The sequence below is a fragment of the Solea senegalensis genome, linkage group LG17, assembly GCF_019176455.1.
Source record: "Solea senegalensis isolate Sse05_10M linkage group LG17, IFAPA_SoseM_1, whole genome shotgun sequence".
Taxonomy (NCBI): domain Eukaryota; kingdom Metazoa; phylum Chordata; class Actinopteri; order Pleuronectiformes; family Soleidae; genus Solea; species Solea senegalensis.
In genome coordinates, this window is record NC_058037.1 from 14102170 (window position 1) to 14121778 (window position 19609).

The following is a 19609-nucleotide window of genomic DNA, read 5'->3' on the forward strand; positions in this document are numbered from 1 at the left end:
ATGTAATCGAACGCATCTATTCTTATACGTGACGTTTTTCCCCAAACAAGCTTGTGATTGGACGCGCTCACCGGAAGCGGTGGGACCAGGAAGAAAAGAAAAGCACGTTAGCCATGTCATTGGAAGCTCATTATGGCTGAATTTCTGTAATTTAGCGTCAAATGTGTTTCTTTGTGTTTTGCTGCACTTCAAAGAAACATGGCGTGTTTCTTCAGGAGGAAAATTGCAGCGAAGGTAATGACGTCTAAAGTCTGTAAAGTGAAAAGAGGCGGCGTGCTAATGCTAACACGCCTTGACCCCAGTCTATTTCAGAACTATTATTTTGACCTGTCTTTATTATGATTTTGTCTTTTGTGTGTGTTAATGTTTAGCTGGGTAGGACATTGCAGGCGCCGGAGGATGTCTTCATACCAGTCCTGTCAGCAGTTCCAGTTTTTAAGAAACAGTTAAGTTGTCCACAGTTATAATCCTAACTTGTGTTTGTCCTCTTTGGTTTGTTATAAACTCCCTGGTCTTGTTGTCTTTAGAAAGTCTGCTGACTTCAGACTATCAATCAACACATTACGAGACAAAGGCATTTTACCATCCAGTGGAAACGTTCAGTTGCAGACAGAAAACTTAGCTTCCCAGGTAAGAGAAACCCCAATTCAGACAAATTAAATTGGCTTCCAGTATACATTGAGATTTGGTTGAAACCTTAAGGAAAAATCATAACACTGTTTTCATGCTTACCCCACCAGAGAAAGTAAAATGTAAATTTAAAAAGAAATGAACAACAAAAAATAAATATCCAGGGTATTGGATACAATGTATTCCTTGTCGAAAACATTGCTGGGTTTCATTTCACCAAAGACAAATATTGCATCAAACAAGGAAATATTGCATTTCTAAAGTTTGCATCTTGTTTCTCCAGTTACTATTGGGCATGATCTTCTCCTTGTATTATTGTATTTTGTTGTCTTGTAACAATGACATTTTATTTTTAATTTTGTTCTTGTCTTGGCGCATAAAATGTGCTATTGCTATAACCTATGGCATCTATTTTTCAGTTAAAGCAGGACAACGTGGTGGATGAAATATCTGTTGAGCGTGGAATGATCAACTTTACAATTCATCGCAAGCTTCTTGTCGAGGTTTGTGAGTGCACACTTCCTACATTTTCCTTCCTACTATGATTAGTTTTTCTATTTCAATCAAGATATGTGGATATCTGCTGTGTAGACTCCTAGAGATGGAGAAGCTAAAAGAAATATTAATAATTAAAGAAGCTTTATTATTGCTTACAAAAATGATGTTGTTACCAAAGCATTTCACTCATAATCTTTCTCTGGTTTAGAAAATGTTGGAGCCGTTTGAAAAACAGGAGGATGTGAAATTTGGATTAAATAGTGAACTTTTGAATCAACTCAAAAAAGGAACAACCTTAGTGGAATACAGGTATGAAATTATTTTAAAACACCTCATACGTCTTCCTCCTCACATTTAGACATTGTACCGGAGAAAGTGTATGTGTTTATATGTTGCAGTTCTCCAAATATTGCCAAAAAATTCCACGCTGGACACTTGCGGTCGACAATTATTGGTGAGTATTACCTGAAGTAAACTTATTAAGGATTATTGCAGATACATTATTATTTTCTTTAAGAGTGAATAGTTTGTCATCTGAAAAATGTCTCCGCCAAATATATGTGACACCTTAAAAGAGAGAAAGTCAACACAAACAAATCCTGTGTCCCATTAAGAACTCAAAGTAAATTCTTTTAGCATAAAAGATCAAATAATATGAACTCCTCCTCCAGGTAACTTCATTTCCAACCTAAAGCAATTCCTTGGAAACAATGTGATCCGTATGAACTACCTTGGAGACTGGGGTATGCAGTTTGGTAAGTAAATAATGTAAAATCACTAGCTGGTGTCTTCTCTTTGTCATAAAATCCCAAATGCTAGTGTCCCTTCTTGGATTTCAGGTTTGCTAGGAGCTGGTTTTGGCCAGTTTGGATGTCAGGAAAAATTAAAACAGAATCCATTACAGCATTTGTTTGAGGTGAGTTTGTACATGTGTGAACCACAATCATACAAATCAGCATTTTCCAGTCATGTTTGGGTTACAATATTACCATATTGCCTCTATTTTCTGTATAATTTAAATGTTAAGTGTCTTCCAGGTTTACGTCCAAGTGAACAAGGAGGTGGAGCACAACGAGGATATGAAGCAGGCTGCCAGAGATTTCTTTAGACAGCTGGAGCAGCACGAAAGCCAGGCCTTGTCGTTATGGCAACAGTTCAGAGACATCACAGTGCAGGAGTATCAACACATTTATAAGGTACATGCATGATTAATGACATCATGGTCAAAAGTTAAATGTCTTAGCTACACACTTGAAGACACGGAATATCATTTTGAATCATCAGTAACTAATATCTGATGTTTCCAGCGGTTAGGCATCCACTTTGATGTTTACTCCGGGGAGTCCGAGCACCAAGGTCAAGCTCTAGAAGTGGTGCAGCAGCTGCAGAGCCAAAGCCTGCTGAAAACCTCAGAGTAAGTAACAGTAATTTGGTGGTTGTGATCACCAAGTAATGAAATGTGCTCAGGGATAAACCAATCAGATGGTTTACAATTTTCCTACCAAAGCTTAAAGAATACAGAGAAACATTTAGTCATTTTTGACTTTTGTAGTTGAATTATATCAGTGTTTCTCAACCTTTCTCTTGAGGAATCCGTGTTTTTTTTATACATTTTATACGTTGACAACTTCCCGCCAAACCATGTATACTTAATTTTTATGCATTGAAGAAAGAAATAACAGCATGAATCTAACAAATTAACTGTAGGATTCACTTTAACTGTTTAACATTTAATATCTGATTCCAGGAATTCTGACTAAATTATCCGTTTCATTACAATTTAGAACGCATTTCTGCAAAGTATCGGATGTTTTTTCTGTTCTTTTTCATGAACACATTTCTCTCTGCATTTTTTACTTTTAACACACATCTTAAAAATCAAAGCAGTCTGGCTCTTAATGATAGTTTTAATACTGTATTTCCTATTTTTAAGAAATTCTGACACTTTACATTGACTTAACAAAAAAATGTGTACTTCTGTGAATCAACACCCAGTAATTTGTTTTACATACTTCATGACCCCTTGTGGAGACATGGGTCAAACCTCTTGATACATATATTATAGTTTAAATAATTGTTTATCTTGCCAGGAAAGGAACTGGAGTAGTGGATCTTTCCTCTCAGGGCGACATGAGCAGCGTCTGTACGTTGCTCCGCAGCGACGGCACATCGCTCTACATCACCAGGTCAGTACTAGAGTTCTACATCAGAGTTATTTGGCCTGGAGAAAAGTAAACATTTCATGTAAAGTTATTGTTATTTCTAGGAAACTTAATAAACATAACAGTTAAAGTCTCAAAATGTGGGTCTCAGCTTGTGGTTCCCCTCTCCACTACTGACACAGAACTTGTTTGCTATTCATACAAATATAAACAAGTGAAAGACCTTTTGTGGGAAAAGCAAAAAAATATGCAGTTACATCAGCATTGCAATACAGTACGCCATTATTTATGTGGGTGACTTTGTTGCAGAATAGCCTGAAATTCACACACACATTCGATCATGAAGACAAATAAAAATCTATCTAAATAGAAAAAAGCTGGTGTGCACACCAGAAGGAGGAACCACAGAGGGGATTAAAACGACCACATTCCAAGTAGTGTAGTCATAAGTAAGTACCAAAGCGTTATTGTCAGTTTAATAAGCAAAATGCTATGGGAATGATTAATGAATGACTTGGATTAATGATGATGATGCATCACAAAGCCTGGATGAAAGGGGAGTAAATTCATCAGCCAACACTGCTTGAGGCTGTAGATATTGTGTAATAGACTCCTGGTGTTTTTATTGTGTCTGTGAAGGCATTATTAAATGCCATCGAGTCCAAGGGACAATAAAAGTATATCATATTGTATCATATTGAAAACATTGTTTGGTCGTGGGATCACACGGTGAAATAGTGGCTATCACTGTTGTCTCACAGCAAGAAGGTTGCAAGTTTGAATCCCAGTTCAAGCAAGGGCCCCTCTGTGTGAAGTAAACATGTACGACTTCTCCGGTTTCCTCCCACAGTCCAAAAACATGCAAAGGTTAAATGGACACTTTAAATTGACCAGAGGTGTACGTGTGAGATTGGATGGTTGTTAGTCTCTGTGTGTTGTCCCTGCGATGGACTGGCGATCTGTCCAATGTGGAGGATAATGTGGCAGACAATGAATGTATATACATACAAAAAAATAAATAGAAATCTGTGTTTATGTATTTATGTATTTGCTATTTTACATTTTCTTTATTGCAGAGATCTCGCCGCAGCTGCTGCCCGAAAACAGCAGTACCAGTTTGATGAGATGATTTATGTGGTAAGGACTAAGACAGTGATGCACTTGGTGCAGTGTTGTCTTTATACAGATGGGGTAATGTCATATAAATTTCCAAAAACTTTTATCATTTATTTTCTTTTACAGTCAATAAAGCACTAAAGTGTTCTTTTTTTTCTTTTTCTTTTTTTTTTAAATTACTTTGCTTTATCTTTTTTTTCAAGACAGATAAAAGTCAAGCCAACCACTTCCAGCAGTTGTTCCAGATCCTGCTGGCTATGGGACATTCTTGGGCCCAAAGGTACATGATATAATACACATGTTTGAAGCTTTTTGTTGATTCATTTAAGTAAAAAAAAACTTTTATAAAAATGTCTTACAGTTTATCAGCTATGTGAGAGTGTGAAAGAGTGTTGAAAATACTGGGGAAGTCATAATTGTGTGTCCACTAAATTAAGAATGGAATGTAAATGGTTTTCACTTGGATTTAGCAATACTTGGTGAATCGACACCCCACCCACCACAAACAGCTGTAGTAATTAGAAACAGTGCTCTTTTTGTTACTGACTGTACTCTCTTACATACCGTTTTGAGCAACACTGTATCACAATTTATCTTTTCACAAAACTGCTGTTACGATGACTGGCTGCAGCTGTCAGCATGTGCCCTTTGGCCTGGTGCAGGGCATGAAGACACGGACTGGCGAGGTGGTTTTCCTGGAGGACGTGCTGGATGAAGCACGGGCCAGGATGTTGAACAACATGAGCCAGACAAAAAGTAAAGACCAACAAACACTTCAAGCAATTTAGCAACAAATAGGGCACATTCTAGCTAATAGTTGTGCTAATTGCGGAGCCAAGGAAGTGAAATACAGTAAATGAAGCTGTAGCTGCTGCTTCTCACTGTCACTCTGCCTGTATTATGTTATACTGTTCACACAGGTTTACATTGCACCCTGCTCAACAACAATACACGGCCATTATATAAAAAAAAGAAAGAAACCAGATTAACTGGAAATGGAAGTTAAGATTCCTAAAATAGGCTCAGTGTTACCTCAGATAAATATGTGAAAAATGCACCTGAACATAATAATTATGACTTAGATCTATAAAGCGCCTTTCACGAAACCCAAGGTCGCTGTACAGTTGAGAACAGAGAAGAAAACAATCAGGTGGCAAAAGCTTGCTGAAACAAGTGTCACTTCAACAGAGATTTAAATGACTCCAGGACAAGTAATATTGATTCCTCTACATACAGGTACCTTCAAAAAGTACTAGTAGTCACTAGTTCCTGCTTTGGAAACAGGCCTGAAGTATTTAAAAGGGGAACAAAAGAGGAAAACTACAGTATATGTGTGAGATGATTGATTTTTTATTTGAAAGTTGGACAGATTTGGCAAAGGCACATTATAAATTCCACAACCTGGTTATGTGTCTAACTTGAAATGAATGAATAGACTTGACATTAGTGCTCATTCTTTCCACAGCCACAAAGGAAATGGACGATCCAGAACACACAGCCGAGAAAGTGGGAATTAGTGCACTAATAATTCAGGTTAACTAAAGTTTTCAGCTTAATCTCAGGCTAATATTAAACAGCCTTTTTCCATTACTCAGTGTGACGTTTATTTATTTTTTTCCCCACTGACTTTGTTTCAGGATTTCAAAGGTCCACTGCAGTCAGACTATAAGTTTGACTGGGACAGGATGCTGCAGGCTCAGGGAGACACGGGCGTCTTTCTTCAGTACACACACGCTCGCCTCCGCAGGTCTGTGTAATGAACTATAATGAAAAACGCTAACAGGAACTTGTTACTCAACCAGTTGTAAAGTTTGAAAAAATTATTATTTTCATTACTTAGATGATGTTTTAATTTTTTGACACGTCAGTGGAGACTGAGATTTCAGATGGTTAACGTCAGCTCTGTCCATCAAAGTTCTGCCATTGAGTGTCTCTTTTGATTCCAATGGAATAAAACCTTTACTCTTTAAATGAGTTAAATTGCACAGATTTGCATTATTTTGGTCATTTTACATAACTCATTATTTCACTGTTGTGCAGCACTCACATTGGTTGCAGAGCTTCACTGTATGTCTTTAAAATTCTCTGAATCTCTTTTCTCCATTTCATTTAACTCTTGAGTTCCAACACAGCTACTGAGCCATAAAATACCCTCCAACCGTCACACAAGTTGGACAAATTAAATATCAGTTTATGATTTTAAATGGGGAAAGAACGAATAATACACAAACAGACTCTTTTTTTTATTTAAGCAGACATATTATACATGTATCAACACAAGGATAAATGGTGGGCGGTTCAATTACAGTTAATTGTAATACTCTTTTTAATTTTGCAGTTTAATACGGATGAATTGTCAAATAGATGCAGCTCCGTTTGATGCGTCTCTTCTACCTGAGCAGACGAGTATCGTGATCCTCCAGCATCTCCTTCGGTGAGCAAACGTCTTCACAGTTAACGTCAGTTATGAGAAGTGGGAAACAAAACGCACACCAGTTTGTTGTAAAACATGCTGTATGTGTGTGTTGTGCAGCTATGATGAGGTGCTGTACCAGTCAGCCCTGGATCTGCAACCCAAACACTTGGTCAACTTCTTATTAAAGCTGTGGTAAGAGATTGAGTTGCTTAGCCTTGATTAACTTGGTACACTGTTGCATCACAGAGGTATCCTATAGAATGTGTACACAGGTGTGATGATACTATTCCTGTCCATTGTCTTTTCAGTCACCTGAGCGCCAAGGCACACAGAGAGCTGCCAGTCAAAGGAAGCCCTCATGATGTCGCACAGGTAGAAAGAGAAATGCTTGCTTTTATATGTACAAACCTGTTTTTTTTTTATCCTGTAAAACTACCATCATGCAATGTTATATAATCTGTAAAAGACAGAGCAATACTGCATTCATATACACAAAGGACAGGAGTTTCATCTAATCTGCAGCAGATTCTATTCTCTGCCTTTTGGGTTTCATCATCTTGAATTTTGTAATAGACCTTTTTCACAGCAGATCTTTATCTATATGAAATAGTAAGACAAACAGGATTTTACCACTAACATTTATTAGGGTTCCACTCCAGGTTTGAGCCAGACACTTGTTGTGACACTATAATGGTCCAGAGATCGTCCTGTCACTCACATTTTTAATGTCGTGTTTTGTTTCTTTTATCATATTTGTTCAATGTCAACAGGCGAGGTTAAGATTGTTTGGCGCTTCCTGCTCAGTCCTGGCCAGCGGGATGATGATCCTTGGCATAACCCCGGTGGAGAAAATGTGAAGCTCTGTGAAAGTTTGTAACGCAATTATCATGTCAATTCACTGGTACAGGTAACCAAATAACTGTAAATAACAGCCTGACATTTTTAAATAAAAAATAAAATAATGAAATTGAACCGAGTATGTGCAGCATGTAGCTTTTCAACATTTTAAAAAGGCCTTGTAGGAAAGAACCAGTTAACTATAAAATAGAGAATGCAGTAACTGTTGAAACAATACAAAATTAAGTTAAGTCCTTAAGTCCAATATCCCAGTTTAAAACTGGTTAAGTGTCCAAGACAAAGCTAAAAACATGGTCTTGACTGTTGTGATTATTGGACAACATTCATTTTAGCCAATCCACTTTGATTCGAAACAAAATCCATATTATCTGTAATGCTAAACAGTGTAAAAGTGTGTACTTCTAGTCTAAACCATTAAACCAGCATGACAAGAATGAAAAAACACTGTATATTGATTGAGCATCCCCTTTTCACAGCAACAAGAAATGTCCACTTAAGTTATGGACCTCGTTGTGCTGCAGGTTGAGAGAACCTACATTCACGTTGCCCTAATGTATGTGGCTTTGGAAAAGAGACACCGGTCTTCATTTACTAGACGTGGCTTTGCTCCCGTGCGGAGAAATCCACCGCCTTCTGTCTCTTAAAAAAATATCAATGTGTTGGACAGAAATTCACAAATCTTTTATTTCAACATGAACTCATTTCAATTTAATTAAAAAAAATTCAAAGTAATCTCCAGAGCAGAAGTCAACACAGGTCTGATACAAAAGACACTTCGATAACATAACATATGCAGTCTTCATCGTTTCCAAGTATCTCATCATTCTGTGATTTGGACACATTTATTAAAAGCACTGTGCGGCATGAGCCTAAAAACAGTAAAATAAAACTTTGTAACCACCTTGTAACAGAAGAAAACACTCCTGAGAAGGAGTTGAGTACTTATCCACCTTTTTAAAATACTTTGAAGTAAAAGTAACAAATTCACATCACAACATGTGGCTCCGATAATGAGACAGGACTTGCTTAATTGAGGGACATTTTAAAAAAAAAGAAAAGAAAAAAAAAGTGTGTTAAATAAAAGATTATCCAAAACCATCAATAAAAACATTAAGATTCCTGGACAAGATCCAAATTCAATCTATGCGGGTGGAAGTGGGCTGGATTAGAAGAGCAATTCTGCACAATTGCTGTGTTCGTTCATTTGAAATAAAAAAATAAAAAAGGTGGACTGGCTCTCTGATATCTCAAGTGCAGGAGCTCCTTTTGTTTGTTTCTCCAGAAATGTGACCCTAAAGCAACCTGGTCCACCAGCCAGCAAAGCGTCTCTGCTGCAGGTCAGTGACTCACACGTTCATCAGTTTGTTTGGATTCTATATCTTGTGGTGTCTTAAATTTGGACGTGTCCTGCTTTGGAAGTCCATATAGGTAGATGGAAACACACACGAGCAGGGCACCAGAGGAAAATGTGATGGCTGAAGGGGGGAGAAAAAATGATGTTAGTTAATTTCAAAGTTTTCCTTGTGCGTCCATCTATGCCCATGCAAAATGATAGGAAGACAACAATAACTCAAATAACTGCTCATTATAACAAGGTTAAGTGCATCACTGAACAAAAAATGTTGTTGAAACTTGTTGAAAGTAGATGAGCTACAGCAGCAGAAACCATCACCAGGTGCAACTTTTGCCTCTTTATTAGCCTAACTAATCGATTAATCGAGAAAATAAAGGACAGAATCATCCATTACGAAAATAATCCTTCAAAGTAGCCCGACACAAGACAACCCACATTTTATGATCAGGTGGACGGCAACATTCTCCATTGCCAATATTCCGGCAACGTGGTGGTGTAAACTAAACTTACTTATCTGTAGTCCAAACAAGATGACTGACGCCACAGTTGAGAGGACAATGGCTGCCGCGGCAGAGAAGCCCTTCATGATGTTGTCCGTGTACTTCACCACCACTGATGTGTACAGACCGCCCACACTGGCCAGGACTGTTGGCACAAAGTGACGACAATGACTTATGTTCTCTGAATAAACAACAGTTTTAAAGGTAAATCTTAGTTAAAAACAAAACCAAAAACATTCAGCTTCTACTGTACTTACAGATTACAAAGCACACCCAGGGTGTATAACCAAAAAAGAAGCCTTTCTCCAGGATTTTGTCCCCATCATTCATGTAAACACCAATCAGTGTGACAATGATTCCAGACAGGTACATCTGTATGTTCCTCACCCACAGAGACGTGTCCGAGCTCTTCAACACCTTCTCAAAGTATACGCCTAAAACAGACCATACATAAGAACATTACTACATTAGGTGTGGATTAAAATTAAATTTAAACATGACAGATCCTACATCTCCATGATAGCCACTAACATCATGACCCTAATTCCAATACAGTGCCATCCATTCCATACATGGAGCAATTGTCTTGTTGAGCCTTAATCCATTACATGTCTTCTGGTTTCAAAAAATATACATTAAAGCAAGATTAAAACAGCTTAAGATGCCAGCTAACATGAAACGAGCAGACCAAGACATCAGAGCGACCCGTATTTCTGTGCTCAGTCACAACTTAGACAGTCATAATTACACACATTATTTTGCTAACCCTTCAGATTCTGTTTTTTACGCTCTACATTCCTGTCCCTAAGCTTTTTATATTCTGTGTGCGCTCTCATAATAAAGATGCTAAATGATGCCAATGTTCCAAAGCTCTAAAGTAGAGTTAGTAATCTAGTTTATTGTGTCTGTGCTATTTTAAGACCTTTAGACGCTGTATTTACAGATTATTTGTCATTTAAGGATAATTGAGGCCTTAATCCTTACCTGCAAATCCAGAGCAAATGACAGCAACAGCAATGGCAATGAAGCCAATAAAAGGATTCTGATCAATCTGTGGAAAAAAAAAATGAGTCACATGAGCCAAAACCTGTAGTCCAACGAAATACAGATGCAGTAAAAATCCAAATCACAGATGGTGTTTCACAGAGTCATTAGAAATTTGACATTACTCTCCCTACCTGGACTTTAGTAGCTTCTACAGGCTTCCACTGAACCAGTGTGACGCCAGAGCAGAGTATGAAAATGGTGACCCACTGCACTCGGCTTAGAGAACGATTCAACATGAGGACTGTACACAAGGCCGTGCAGGGGATCTTCAGCTGATAGGTCACCTAAAGCGGAAAACACGGGCAAGTAAACACTCTGCTTCACACTGCCACAGCTCAAGACAGGAAATCATGAAAATCAGCAGTTTAATTAATGATGAAAGAATTCCGTCGCATTATGCGTCATCACGTCATCTCATTTAGTGCAAGACGTCTGTCGGAGACATTTACAGCAGGCATTAAAATCACATGCAGTTCCAAGAGTCTCCCTGTAGCACAAACTCTCTTGTTGCACTCCGATTACTGTACCATCATATGACAGAATAGGAAAAAAAAGCAGTAGTAAAATCCATACCTGATAAACTGCCGCATCAAGGTTACTCAAGGCAACAAAGGCCATGTTGTTCTGAATTGCGTACACGACTGAGGGCACACTCAGCTTTAGCAGCTCTTTCGGGCTTAAAAACAAATGCTCCACTATGGCGTTCTTCAGTCTGCTGGGGCTTCCTGTTTCTCTGGAAGAAAAGACATGAGAACAGACTCATGAAGCTGAGGAAGTGTTTATAGTTTTTGCACACTTTACATGACATTAATTCCTCTCCTAGAATATGTGTGAAGTGCCGTCTGTGAGTTTCCTTCAATTAGAGAGGATCTGAGTTTCAATGCAAGTCTACTTCCTATTTGATTTACACTCTGTTATTAAAACATTGCCCACTATACTGCCAATGACGTCTGATGAACGAAGAGAGTCTACTCTTTCCTTTGGTAGTTTCGGTGTTTATATAGTCATAGGACACATGATTTTGTTGCGTCAGTCAAAATTCTGTAGAACGCTTGGCAGTTCTGCACTGAAAACAGCTGGCAGACAATGAGTTTCAAAGAACAATGGACAAAGCACAACATAGTCACCAGTGTGATTAACAGCTGGTATTGTTTATTTGGTTGCAGGTGACGCCTGTGAACTTAAACATCAACAGGGTTTCCGGACCAAACACTTATCACTAGGCTTCAAAATGGGAGATTAGATTGTTATGGCTGATGTCAACCACAGGGTGTTATAGGTTTATGAACATACTACTGACAACCATGTTTGATGTGTTTGCAATGTTTGAACCAGCTCAGGGCCTCTGACCTAAGTTGTTTTATTTGTTCTAAAGTGCAGGACAAGAACAGACAGGCTAATCATTACAGCAACTGCTCCCAAAATCCACTGAAGCAACTGTCTTCCACAACAACTCCACAGAATTTATAATGACCTGTAATTTGTTCGACTGACACCGTCACATGGTGTGAAACCTAATGAGTTCCCTCTGCTGGAATCTACTTAACTAGACACTTATGAGATACATTTCAAACATTGGTTCAACTCGACTCATCTCTACTTGTTTTTTTGCTTTTCCATTAGGGATAGTACCTGGTACTTGCTCTGGCAAGGTTCCAGGTGAGCTGAGCCTACACTAAAATGTGACATCAACAGCTGAGTAGTACTAGAACTGTATAATGGAAAAGTGCTAGCGTACACTTTACATCGCACGTTCAAAATAATTTTGAATAAAAAGCGACAGCCCTACTACCTGAACATTTCCTTAAATTCAGATAAGCTGTGACTGACAACCACTTACTTTGCCAGCATCCCCAGACTCAGTATTAACTTGATGACCTCAGTGATGCACACTGCAGTTGTGGAGAAGTAGAGATCTCCTGATGAAATGGTCCTTGTGTACCGCAGTGCTACTGTATACGTAGCTGCCACCAGAGTCATCACAGACAGGCAGTACAGCTTGAACACCATACTCACATTTTCTGAAGAGACATAACAGTGATTTCAATTAGAAAAACTGCCACTGGCTACGCCAAATAAATGGAAAAACAGCAATTCATAAAATTAGGGCATGTACACATAAATATGTTAAGTATGATTATTTCATTATTTATGCCAATGAAAAATCTTACTTAATTTTACTTTTACACACTAGACCTTTAATGTCACTCATGTATGTTTTTGTACATTGAACCATGTCACCAGAAAAGAACCATGTTTCCTTACATATTGATAACTGTAAATCAGAAAGTCCTGAAATGACTGACAAAATGCAGGTTCCCCCTTGATAGTGGCACTTAAACATAAATTACCAGGACTGTATGTAGGCAAAAAGCGCCGAGAGTGGTGGCAGACCGGGTGGAGGGACTTCTTGATGCCTCAAGCGCCACTTGGCACAGAAGAGGATTGAGTGAATGAGTGATGTTGGCAAACTTAACAGCATTTTCTCTCCACGTATATGAAATAGAAACACATTTAGAGACTTAACTTAAGACACCCAACTCAAAATATCAACTCTTTTCATTTAGTGCAAAGAAATAATAAGGGAAACTGTGTGTTGGAAATAGCACACACACCCTTTGTAATCAAGATGTATTGTTCAGTCCTAAAAGAAAGTCATCTCCTTCACCCTACTATGAGTTTTATCGCGATGCGCCATTATTCCACATACACAAGTATTAAGACGCACTGACGCGAATCCATTGGATGACTTAATTTCTCCTGCTGTATGACTGATCTCGAACAGTTACCTCTCATGCTAGCTCTTAGTCACAGGTAAAACTCACCGACGGCCATTGTTGCTCTGATTGTGTCCGTCCGAGTGGGGAGGAAGTCGGTTATCCTCTACTGACGTTGCTACATGTCATCGAAAGCTATACGCGCATAATTAGTTGAGTTGACACGGGGGTGAGACATGCTCCCCACCACGGTACATGCTAACAACGCAGCGCAAACGGTAATAACAGCTGGGCCACAGCCAACCGTAGCGTGTTCGGCGGTGGAGTTAGCTTAGATGTCTGTCAGCCAGGCGACAGGACCGCCTCAATCTCCCACAATGCCATGCGAGTCGAAGATATGAAAGGTACGCTGGTTTTCATCACGCTGAAATAGCGTGTAGATGATGACTGACTACATTTAGATGTGTTTTTGCCCATGCCTGGCCGTTGAAGTTCCCTACTGTCCCTACATGACAGTGTCCCAAAGGATGTCCTTAGAGGAAATGATATTCAGTGCTGTTTTGAAAATGCATGAAAAGGATATCCCTGTATATTGTAGGTATACACAGTATGGATTTTCACCGGATTGCCATGTGACCCAGTAATGACAGACTCAATGACACATTGTTATTATGCTCAGCAAAATACACATTTTTGTTGGATGCATGTGACTTGTATTCATAATTTTAAAATGCCATGTTAGACCATTTGACTTATACCAGCATGTGACACTAGAAATACAGGACATGTGATGTGACCAAGGGCTTCAAACCAATGCAAAAATATATTTTTATAAATATAAATATAAATATATATTGCAGCATAAGATGATAAAAATGGACAAATAAATACTTCACCAATACTGTTTGGATTTATTGATTTTACAAACATGTTTTTCAGAGTCCAGTCAAATAATTTAACAACAGGTCACCAGGTGTGTTATTAGTCATACAATTGAACAGAACATGGAAATATGATCATTAAATCCAGAGAGTGGAATAAGTTGTCTTTTTTCCAGCATCCCTCTAAAATATGATCATATTTTCATGAGGTGGAAATAGAGAATAGATATACAATGGATACATTATGGTGAGAGAATTAAATGTTTCATTTCTTTTATTTTGTTTTACATTGATCATGTTCCTATATTGTGGTAAAGCTAATAAATAAAATACTGACTTACTTACTGCATATGAAAAACAGAGTTTCAACCATATTATATTGAGCAGTTGACAGAAATGGAATTTCTTGGGGGACTCTCTAAACAAATGAATGACTTCTCCTCAGCATCAGTACATTCAGTGTGTGCTGTTATTAGCTATATCCCTGCAAAACAAACTGTCTGAACTTGTGTGGCACGAGAACAAAAAAGCCTCTCATCCTGACAGTAACCAAAATCCCACCCAACACATAAAAAAACAAAAAAAACACCACAGCGTTGGGCTCACATTAAAATTGTGGGCGGTTTTACATGGGTAGAGAACCAGCGGTATTTTACTGGTTATGGGAAAATCTTCACCATGTCTTGTTTTAACATTCCACATAGAGTCTGTTATTTTATTTAGCTGTGGCTCTACTCGTAAATGGCACACGACTGTCTTTGCACCTCCATGCTGCAGGAGGGAAAGCTGAAGAACGTATGCTGTAGTGCAAGCTCAGGAGTTGTCGGAAGGAACGCGCTCGAAGCCTTCACTCTCCCTCACGAGTGCCCTCTCCAGGATGACGCGGCCCTCCTTGTAGCGCTGACTTTCCTCGGTGGCAAACTCGTACATCCAGCCCAGTTTGCTGTTGCAGTTCTTGCAGCTGACGTCGCGCACCATGTGTCTCCCTGTCAGCATGACTCTGTCCTGGACCTCGCTGTGCTGCAGATTCACAACCTGGAGGGTAAACAATCAGGTATCTGTTACTGTCATGTTCCACATCTTCCATCTGTGGTTTATGGGAAGCCCAAGCAAAGTCCAGCATCTTACAGAAAATGTTTTGATAGATATGGAGCAGATGGGGTTGCAAAATTAATACATTTGACAAAAATTTCAACAATATTCCAAAGATATTTCTTCTTTTACTAGTGCATTCCATTTATAGTCAGAATTTTTTGACAAATTTTATTTTGTACAAGCACTACACTGCTACTTTCCTATTAATAGCACTTCTCCTTACACATCTATCCATCATCTACCGCCTTTTACTCACACCTATGGTCAATTTAGGGTGTCCAATTTAACTAATATTGCATGTTTTTGGACTGTAGGAGGAAGCCGGAGAACCTGGCGAAACACCTGGAGAAACCCACGCACACACGGGGAGGAACCGGGGCTCGAACCCAGGTCTTCTTGCTGCAACCCTCCTTACACATAGTACTGTTTAATTTTTATCAGTGGATGTGTTGCTATTGTTGTTTGTGTGCACAGAAAATGTATCGGGTGTTTTTAATTTATGTTCCTTTTTCCAACTTTTCTCTGGAACAGTCATCTCGTAGGTGACGTCACTCCTAGTTTTGAGTTCCGATGAATCTCCGTCGTCATCGTCGTCTTCCTTGGGGTTTCATGGCAGCTTGAATCCATAATGATGGATTACTACCATCTTCTGGAGTTGGAAAACTCCTACAGTACCCAATCCGTCATCTTCAAAGGTATTTGATGATAATTTAATATGGTTAAACTGGTATAGGTTGAATCTTGATAGGTTCAAAAGAACTTAATAAAGCAATTTGTTCTGCTGAGCACAAAAATCAGGATTTTACTATTATTTGAATTTATATTCTAAAAAAATCTAAATACATATACCAATTTGGCAATAAAGAACTCATCATTATGCAGAATTACCTACAAATGTGCTACAGAGGGAGCTATTAGTGGGTCGGTACCTTGTTGAACAGGAAAGCTCGGCCAGTTGCTCCAGTGAAGCGTGTGGAGATGAGCTCAGCTCGGTTGGTCAGGATGGTGTCACAGTTGGCGCAAGAGAAGAGGCGAGTTCCTCCAATATGATCCAAGAAGATGCGCCCCATGGTTCGGTTCTAAACCTAAAAAAAATAAAGGAAGCAGCAGTTAGATCATGTGACTTTGGAAGTAAAGAACCATGTCATATAGTTTTATTGTTGTGTAGCAGTAATCTACTTAATATCTCTAAATCCAGTTGGATGTAACAATGTTGGGCAATACTGCAAAGCAGTGATGTGCAGCAGTATTTGTTTCCTATCTCCTATTTATCTCCTATAAATATATACACATCTATATGTATAAATATTTACATGATTTGAATCTCAATTGGTTTTGCATGAGGTTTATAATAAAGGAACATAAAAATCTCAGTAAAATCTAATAATATTGTAACTTTGACGCAGTGACAGCACATAATAATGCAACATTTCCATGTCATGTGTAAAGAAATGTTTAAATTAATACTGTATTTAAGTGAATATTTTTCCAACTACCTGCACTGAATGATGAAAAAGTAGAATGGATTACAATCTAATCATTGACATCATAAAACCCAAATTCTGAAAGGCTTGACAACAGCTGTCAAAACTAAACAATTATTCAGTCATTTCTGGCTCTGCACCCAATCATGACTCATTAGAACTACAACAGTCAGTCAGCCAGTCACTAGCTCTATTGTTATTTATTGAATGTGTTTACAGATATTGTCAATAATCTTTAGTTGCACCTGCAAAAGCCCAGTTTGCACTTAAACGTCACAAAGAACATCTTAAACACCCAAATTTAAGAATATGTATGACTCACTTGAAGACATCATAGGGGCTGGTACATCAATAGGGACAGAAATACGTGGAAAAAACGACTCTGGTTTAGCTTTTTGTCATGAACAAGCCGTCAGCTTTCATGGAGTAAATATAAAATAAACATTACCAATTAGCTATGTGGCTTGTTAACGGCTAACGTCATCGATAATAGAGCAAATAACGGTTCCGTCAGCTCCATTTTTCTCACCTTGTTTTGGCTGGAGGAGCAAAAACGTCTGTAGAAACTCGGGTGATTCAATTCGACCTCTTTTTATTGGCAGTTTCGTCCCAATTCTCAGAACTAGAGCACGTTTTTTTGTCCTCCGATGTTTCGTGTGTTATTGCTGTCAAACTCGCAGATGTGTGACCAGCTACACAGCAAAAGAGTGAGTGCGATGTGTTCCGCTTAGGACTTTCAAAATAAAGCTACACTCGCGACAGGCAGTCACAACAATGTTGTTTCGCATCATTTTTATAATTTATCATGGCACGAAAAATTATTCAAACGGTGCTTATCGTCAATAGTTTATTTCTATTAAGAAAATCAAGTGTCATATCTAAGCTTAAAATATCTATGCTTTTATCTTGAATTTCAAGGGTCTCAGGTTTGTCAATGTGTGTCCGGCAGCTCGATGCAGGTCCGATTACTGACCACAGGTGGCAGCAGTGCACTCTCCACTCTACTCAACATAGTGAAGTTTCAGTGTTTCCCAAAATGTTTATTTAAAATAAATATAAAATAACATTTCTGATTATTTTTCTATTCTGGATCGCCTAATATTATTGCTGAATAGGTAAAACTGACATTTTCACTCAATTTTTGTACGTGTTATTTGATAAATTTTGTTTAATTTATAGAATTCTGCTAATTTTCCATGACCCACCTGTGTGTCCAGATCAAGGAAGGATAAGTAAGGCAAACTTATCTTCTCATTATGATGATGATAATATATTTTTAGTGTTAATCATGGTTTAAAAACTAATGACTCATCATAACAGTTGTGATCAATTAAAAACAAAACAAAACAAAAAAACAAGCAATCAAAAAGGTAATTCTCAGGTTCAACTTTAAAACTGCACCAATATCCACCCTACTTAATGTAAATTCTCTAGATCTTAATATACATTTAATAACAGGGCGAAAGGCGGGGTCACAGCCTGTCCATCACACGGACACAGAGACAAACAATTCAAACCTAGTGAAAAGTTATTTTACATTACATTTTTATTTTATTGCATTTTAATTTACATTCAAACTCTATATTTGTGAGTTTTTAAGAGAGTTATTCAGCACCAACACATCATCAGGGCCCAAGCCTGGTGCCACACACTTACTGTTTATTTCTGAATTAGTATTTTTCCACTTTGAAAACTTTGCCATATTCATTATTGTTATTATTAAAATCTTCAAATAGTTTCCCCCCCACAACCTCTTGCATGTTGACACACGTCACAAAACATACAAACGGTAAACTTGACATTTTACATTTACGTTCTCAGGATCCAGCCAAGCTTTCCCCTGTGCTTATCATGTAACATTAGAAACTGTGTTATTTACACCAAACCACGCAGTGTCAACTTTGTTTTATTCTTTAACATTAGAGTGCAGTAAAATCACAAACTTTTCATTGGCATTTTCATATTCAAGTGAAGCAGTAAGTGAGGTGACACTGAACATGAGCAAATGTGCACTAAATAATCTGAACTGTAACTATGAAGTAAAACCAAATCACATAAACTCTTTAGATATCTAGTTTCCTCAGTTAGCGGTAGCACTGACAGGACATCACCAGGCAAACGCACATTTCAGGTGATGAGGGTGGGCAGGGATGGTGAAGGGGCCCCTGAGAGTCTCGGATCACCTCTGCGTGCACACCTGACACACGTGACACAGAGAAACGGGGTCACTCCCTCCTCCTCTGGCAAGATCAGTGACATTCCTGCTCTTTCCGATAAGTCAAGTGTCTCCACCCCTGGCTGATTGTACTCAATTCCATTGTAAGTCACTTCAGATAAAAGCGTCTGCTAAACGACATTTAAAGTGTGAGCATCAGTTACACAATCACAGCAACCTGCTCTGCTGCATTTCACAAAATGTGGTACGTGAGCTTCCTCTGCTGATACCTGGAGGAAAGTCAGAAACACTGTTCTGTACCAGAGTGTGTGGAAGATAAAACAAATAACAAATGTATAGTAAATGAAATGATAGTCACTTTACCTCTCGCTCCATCTCAATCTAAGTTCACTATAGCAGTGTGTGAAGTATGTGTGAGGAAGAGGAGGATGATGAGAGGATAACCGTGTTTTAACGTTGGTGATGATGGCGTCGCTGAGAGAGCTCAGTGTTTCCTCAGGTGTGACTCAAACGTTTAGAACTACTGAGCTCAGACAGGAAACTGTGCGAGTCCAACACCATGTTCTCACAAACACAGACTCAAACACTGGTGTCATCACCTATTTTCAAGAAAGCAAAATAAGTCATTTTGTTTTAATAAAACTAAAAAAAAGCTCAAACTATGTTTTTTGTATG

The 19609-nt window shown here is 38.4% G+C and overlaps 3 protein-coding genes across 3 annotated transcripts; 1 reads left to right on the forward strand and 2 right to left on the reverse strand.

Annotated features, from left to right (window-relative positions):
• Positions 1 to 74: 74 nt before the first annotated feature.
• Positions 75 to 8487, forward strand: rars2 (arginyl-tRNA synthetase 2, mitochondrial). The gene is made up of 20 exons (XM_044049148.1): positions 75 to 234; positions 372 to 445; positions 528 to 630; positions 1050 to 1133; positions 1337 to 1437; positions 1527 to 1582; positions 1800 to 1883; positions 1968 to 2044; positions 2166 to 2324; positions 2436 to 2542; positions 3219 to 3314; positions 4367 to 4427; positions 4610 to 4686; positions 5038 to 5162; positions 5872 to 5939; positions 6044 to 6153; positions 6745 to 6840; positions 6940 to 7014; positions 7131 to 7194; positions 7593 to 8487. Exons 1-20 carry the CDS (start codon positions 199 to 201, stop codon positions 7677 to 7679), a joined length of 1740 nt encoding a protein of 579 aa, XP_043905083.1. The 5' UTR covers positions 75 to 198; the 3' UTR covers positions 7680 to 8487.
• On the reverse strand, positions 8340 to 13660 carry slc35a1 (solute carrier family 35 member A1). The gene is made up of 8 exons (XM_044049149.1): positions 13407 to 13660; positions 12422 to 12602; positions 11155 to 11314; positions 10713 to 10865; positions 10519 to 10585; positions 9792 to 9968; positions 9545 to 9679; positions 8340 to 9155 (listed from the first exon to the last, which is right to left on the reverse strand). The coding sequence occupies exons 1-8, from the start codon at positions 13414 to 13416 to the stop codon at positions 9019 to 9021; spliced, it is 1020 nt and encodes a 339-aa protein (XP_043905084.1). The 5' UTR covers positions 13417 to 13660; the 3' UTR covers positions 8340 to 9018.
• A 526-nt stretch (positions 13661 to 14186) lies between these two features.
• LOC122784072 (protein yippee-like 5) lies at positions 14187 to 17472 on the reverse strand. Its single transcript, XM_044049150.1, has 3 exons — positions 17288 to 17472; positions 16204 to 16359; positions 14187 to 15214 (listed from the first exon to the last, which is right to left on the reverse strand). The coding sequence occupies exons 2-3, from the start codon at positions 16342 to 16344 to the stop codon at positions 14993 to 14995; spliced, it is 363 nt and encodes a 120-aa protein (XP_043905085.1). The 5' UTR covers positions 16345 to 16359; positions 17288 to 17472; the 3' UTR covers positions 14187 to 14992.
• Positions 17473 to 19609: the final 2137 nt, after the last annotated feature.

Excerpts from the sequence above, each read along its gene's own strand:
- LOC122784072 (XM_044049150.1), bottom strand. The coding sequence starts at position 16,344 with ATGGGGCGCATCTTCTTGGATCATATTGGAGGAACTCGCCTCTTCTCT. Across the intron at positions 15,215-16,203 it reads GAGCTTTCCTGTTCAACAAG|GTTGTGAATCTGCAGCACAG; the intron begins GTACCGACCCAC and ends TTTACCCTCCAG.
- slc35a1 (XM_044049149.1), bottom strand. Across the intron at positions 11,315-12,421 it reads AGTCTGGGGATGCTGGCAAA|AGAAACAGGAAGCCCCAGCA; the intron begins GTAAGTGGTTGT and ends CTTTTCTTCCAG. Across the intron at positions 10,586-10,712 it reads TAGAAGCTACTAAAGTCCAG|ATTGATCAGAATCCTTTTAT; the intron begins GTAGGGAGAGTA and ends TTTTTTCCACAG.
- rars2 (XM_044049148.1), top strand. The coding sequence starts at position 199 with ATGGCGTGTTTCTTCAGGAGGAAAATTGCAGCGAAG. Across the intron at positions 235-371 it reads GGAGGAAAATTGCAGCGAAG|CTGGGTAGGACATTGCAGGC; the intron begins GTAATGACGTCT and ends GTTAATGTTTAG. Across the intron at positions 1,438-1,526 it reads ACAACCTTAGTGGAATACAG|TTCTCCAAATATTGCCAAAA; the intron begins GTATGAAATTAT and ends TATATGTTGCAG.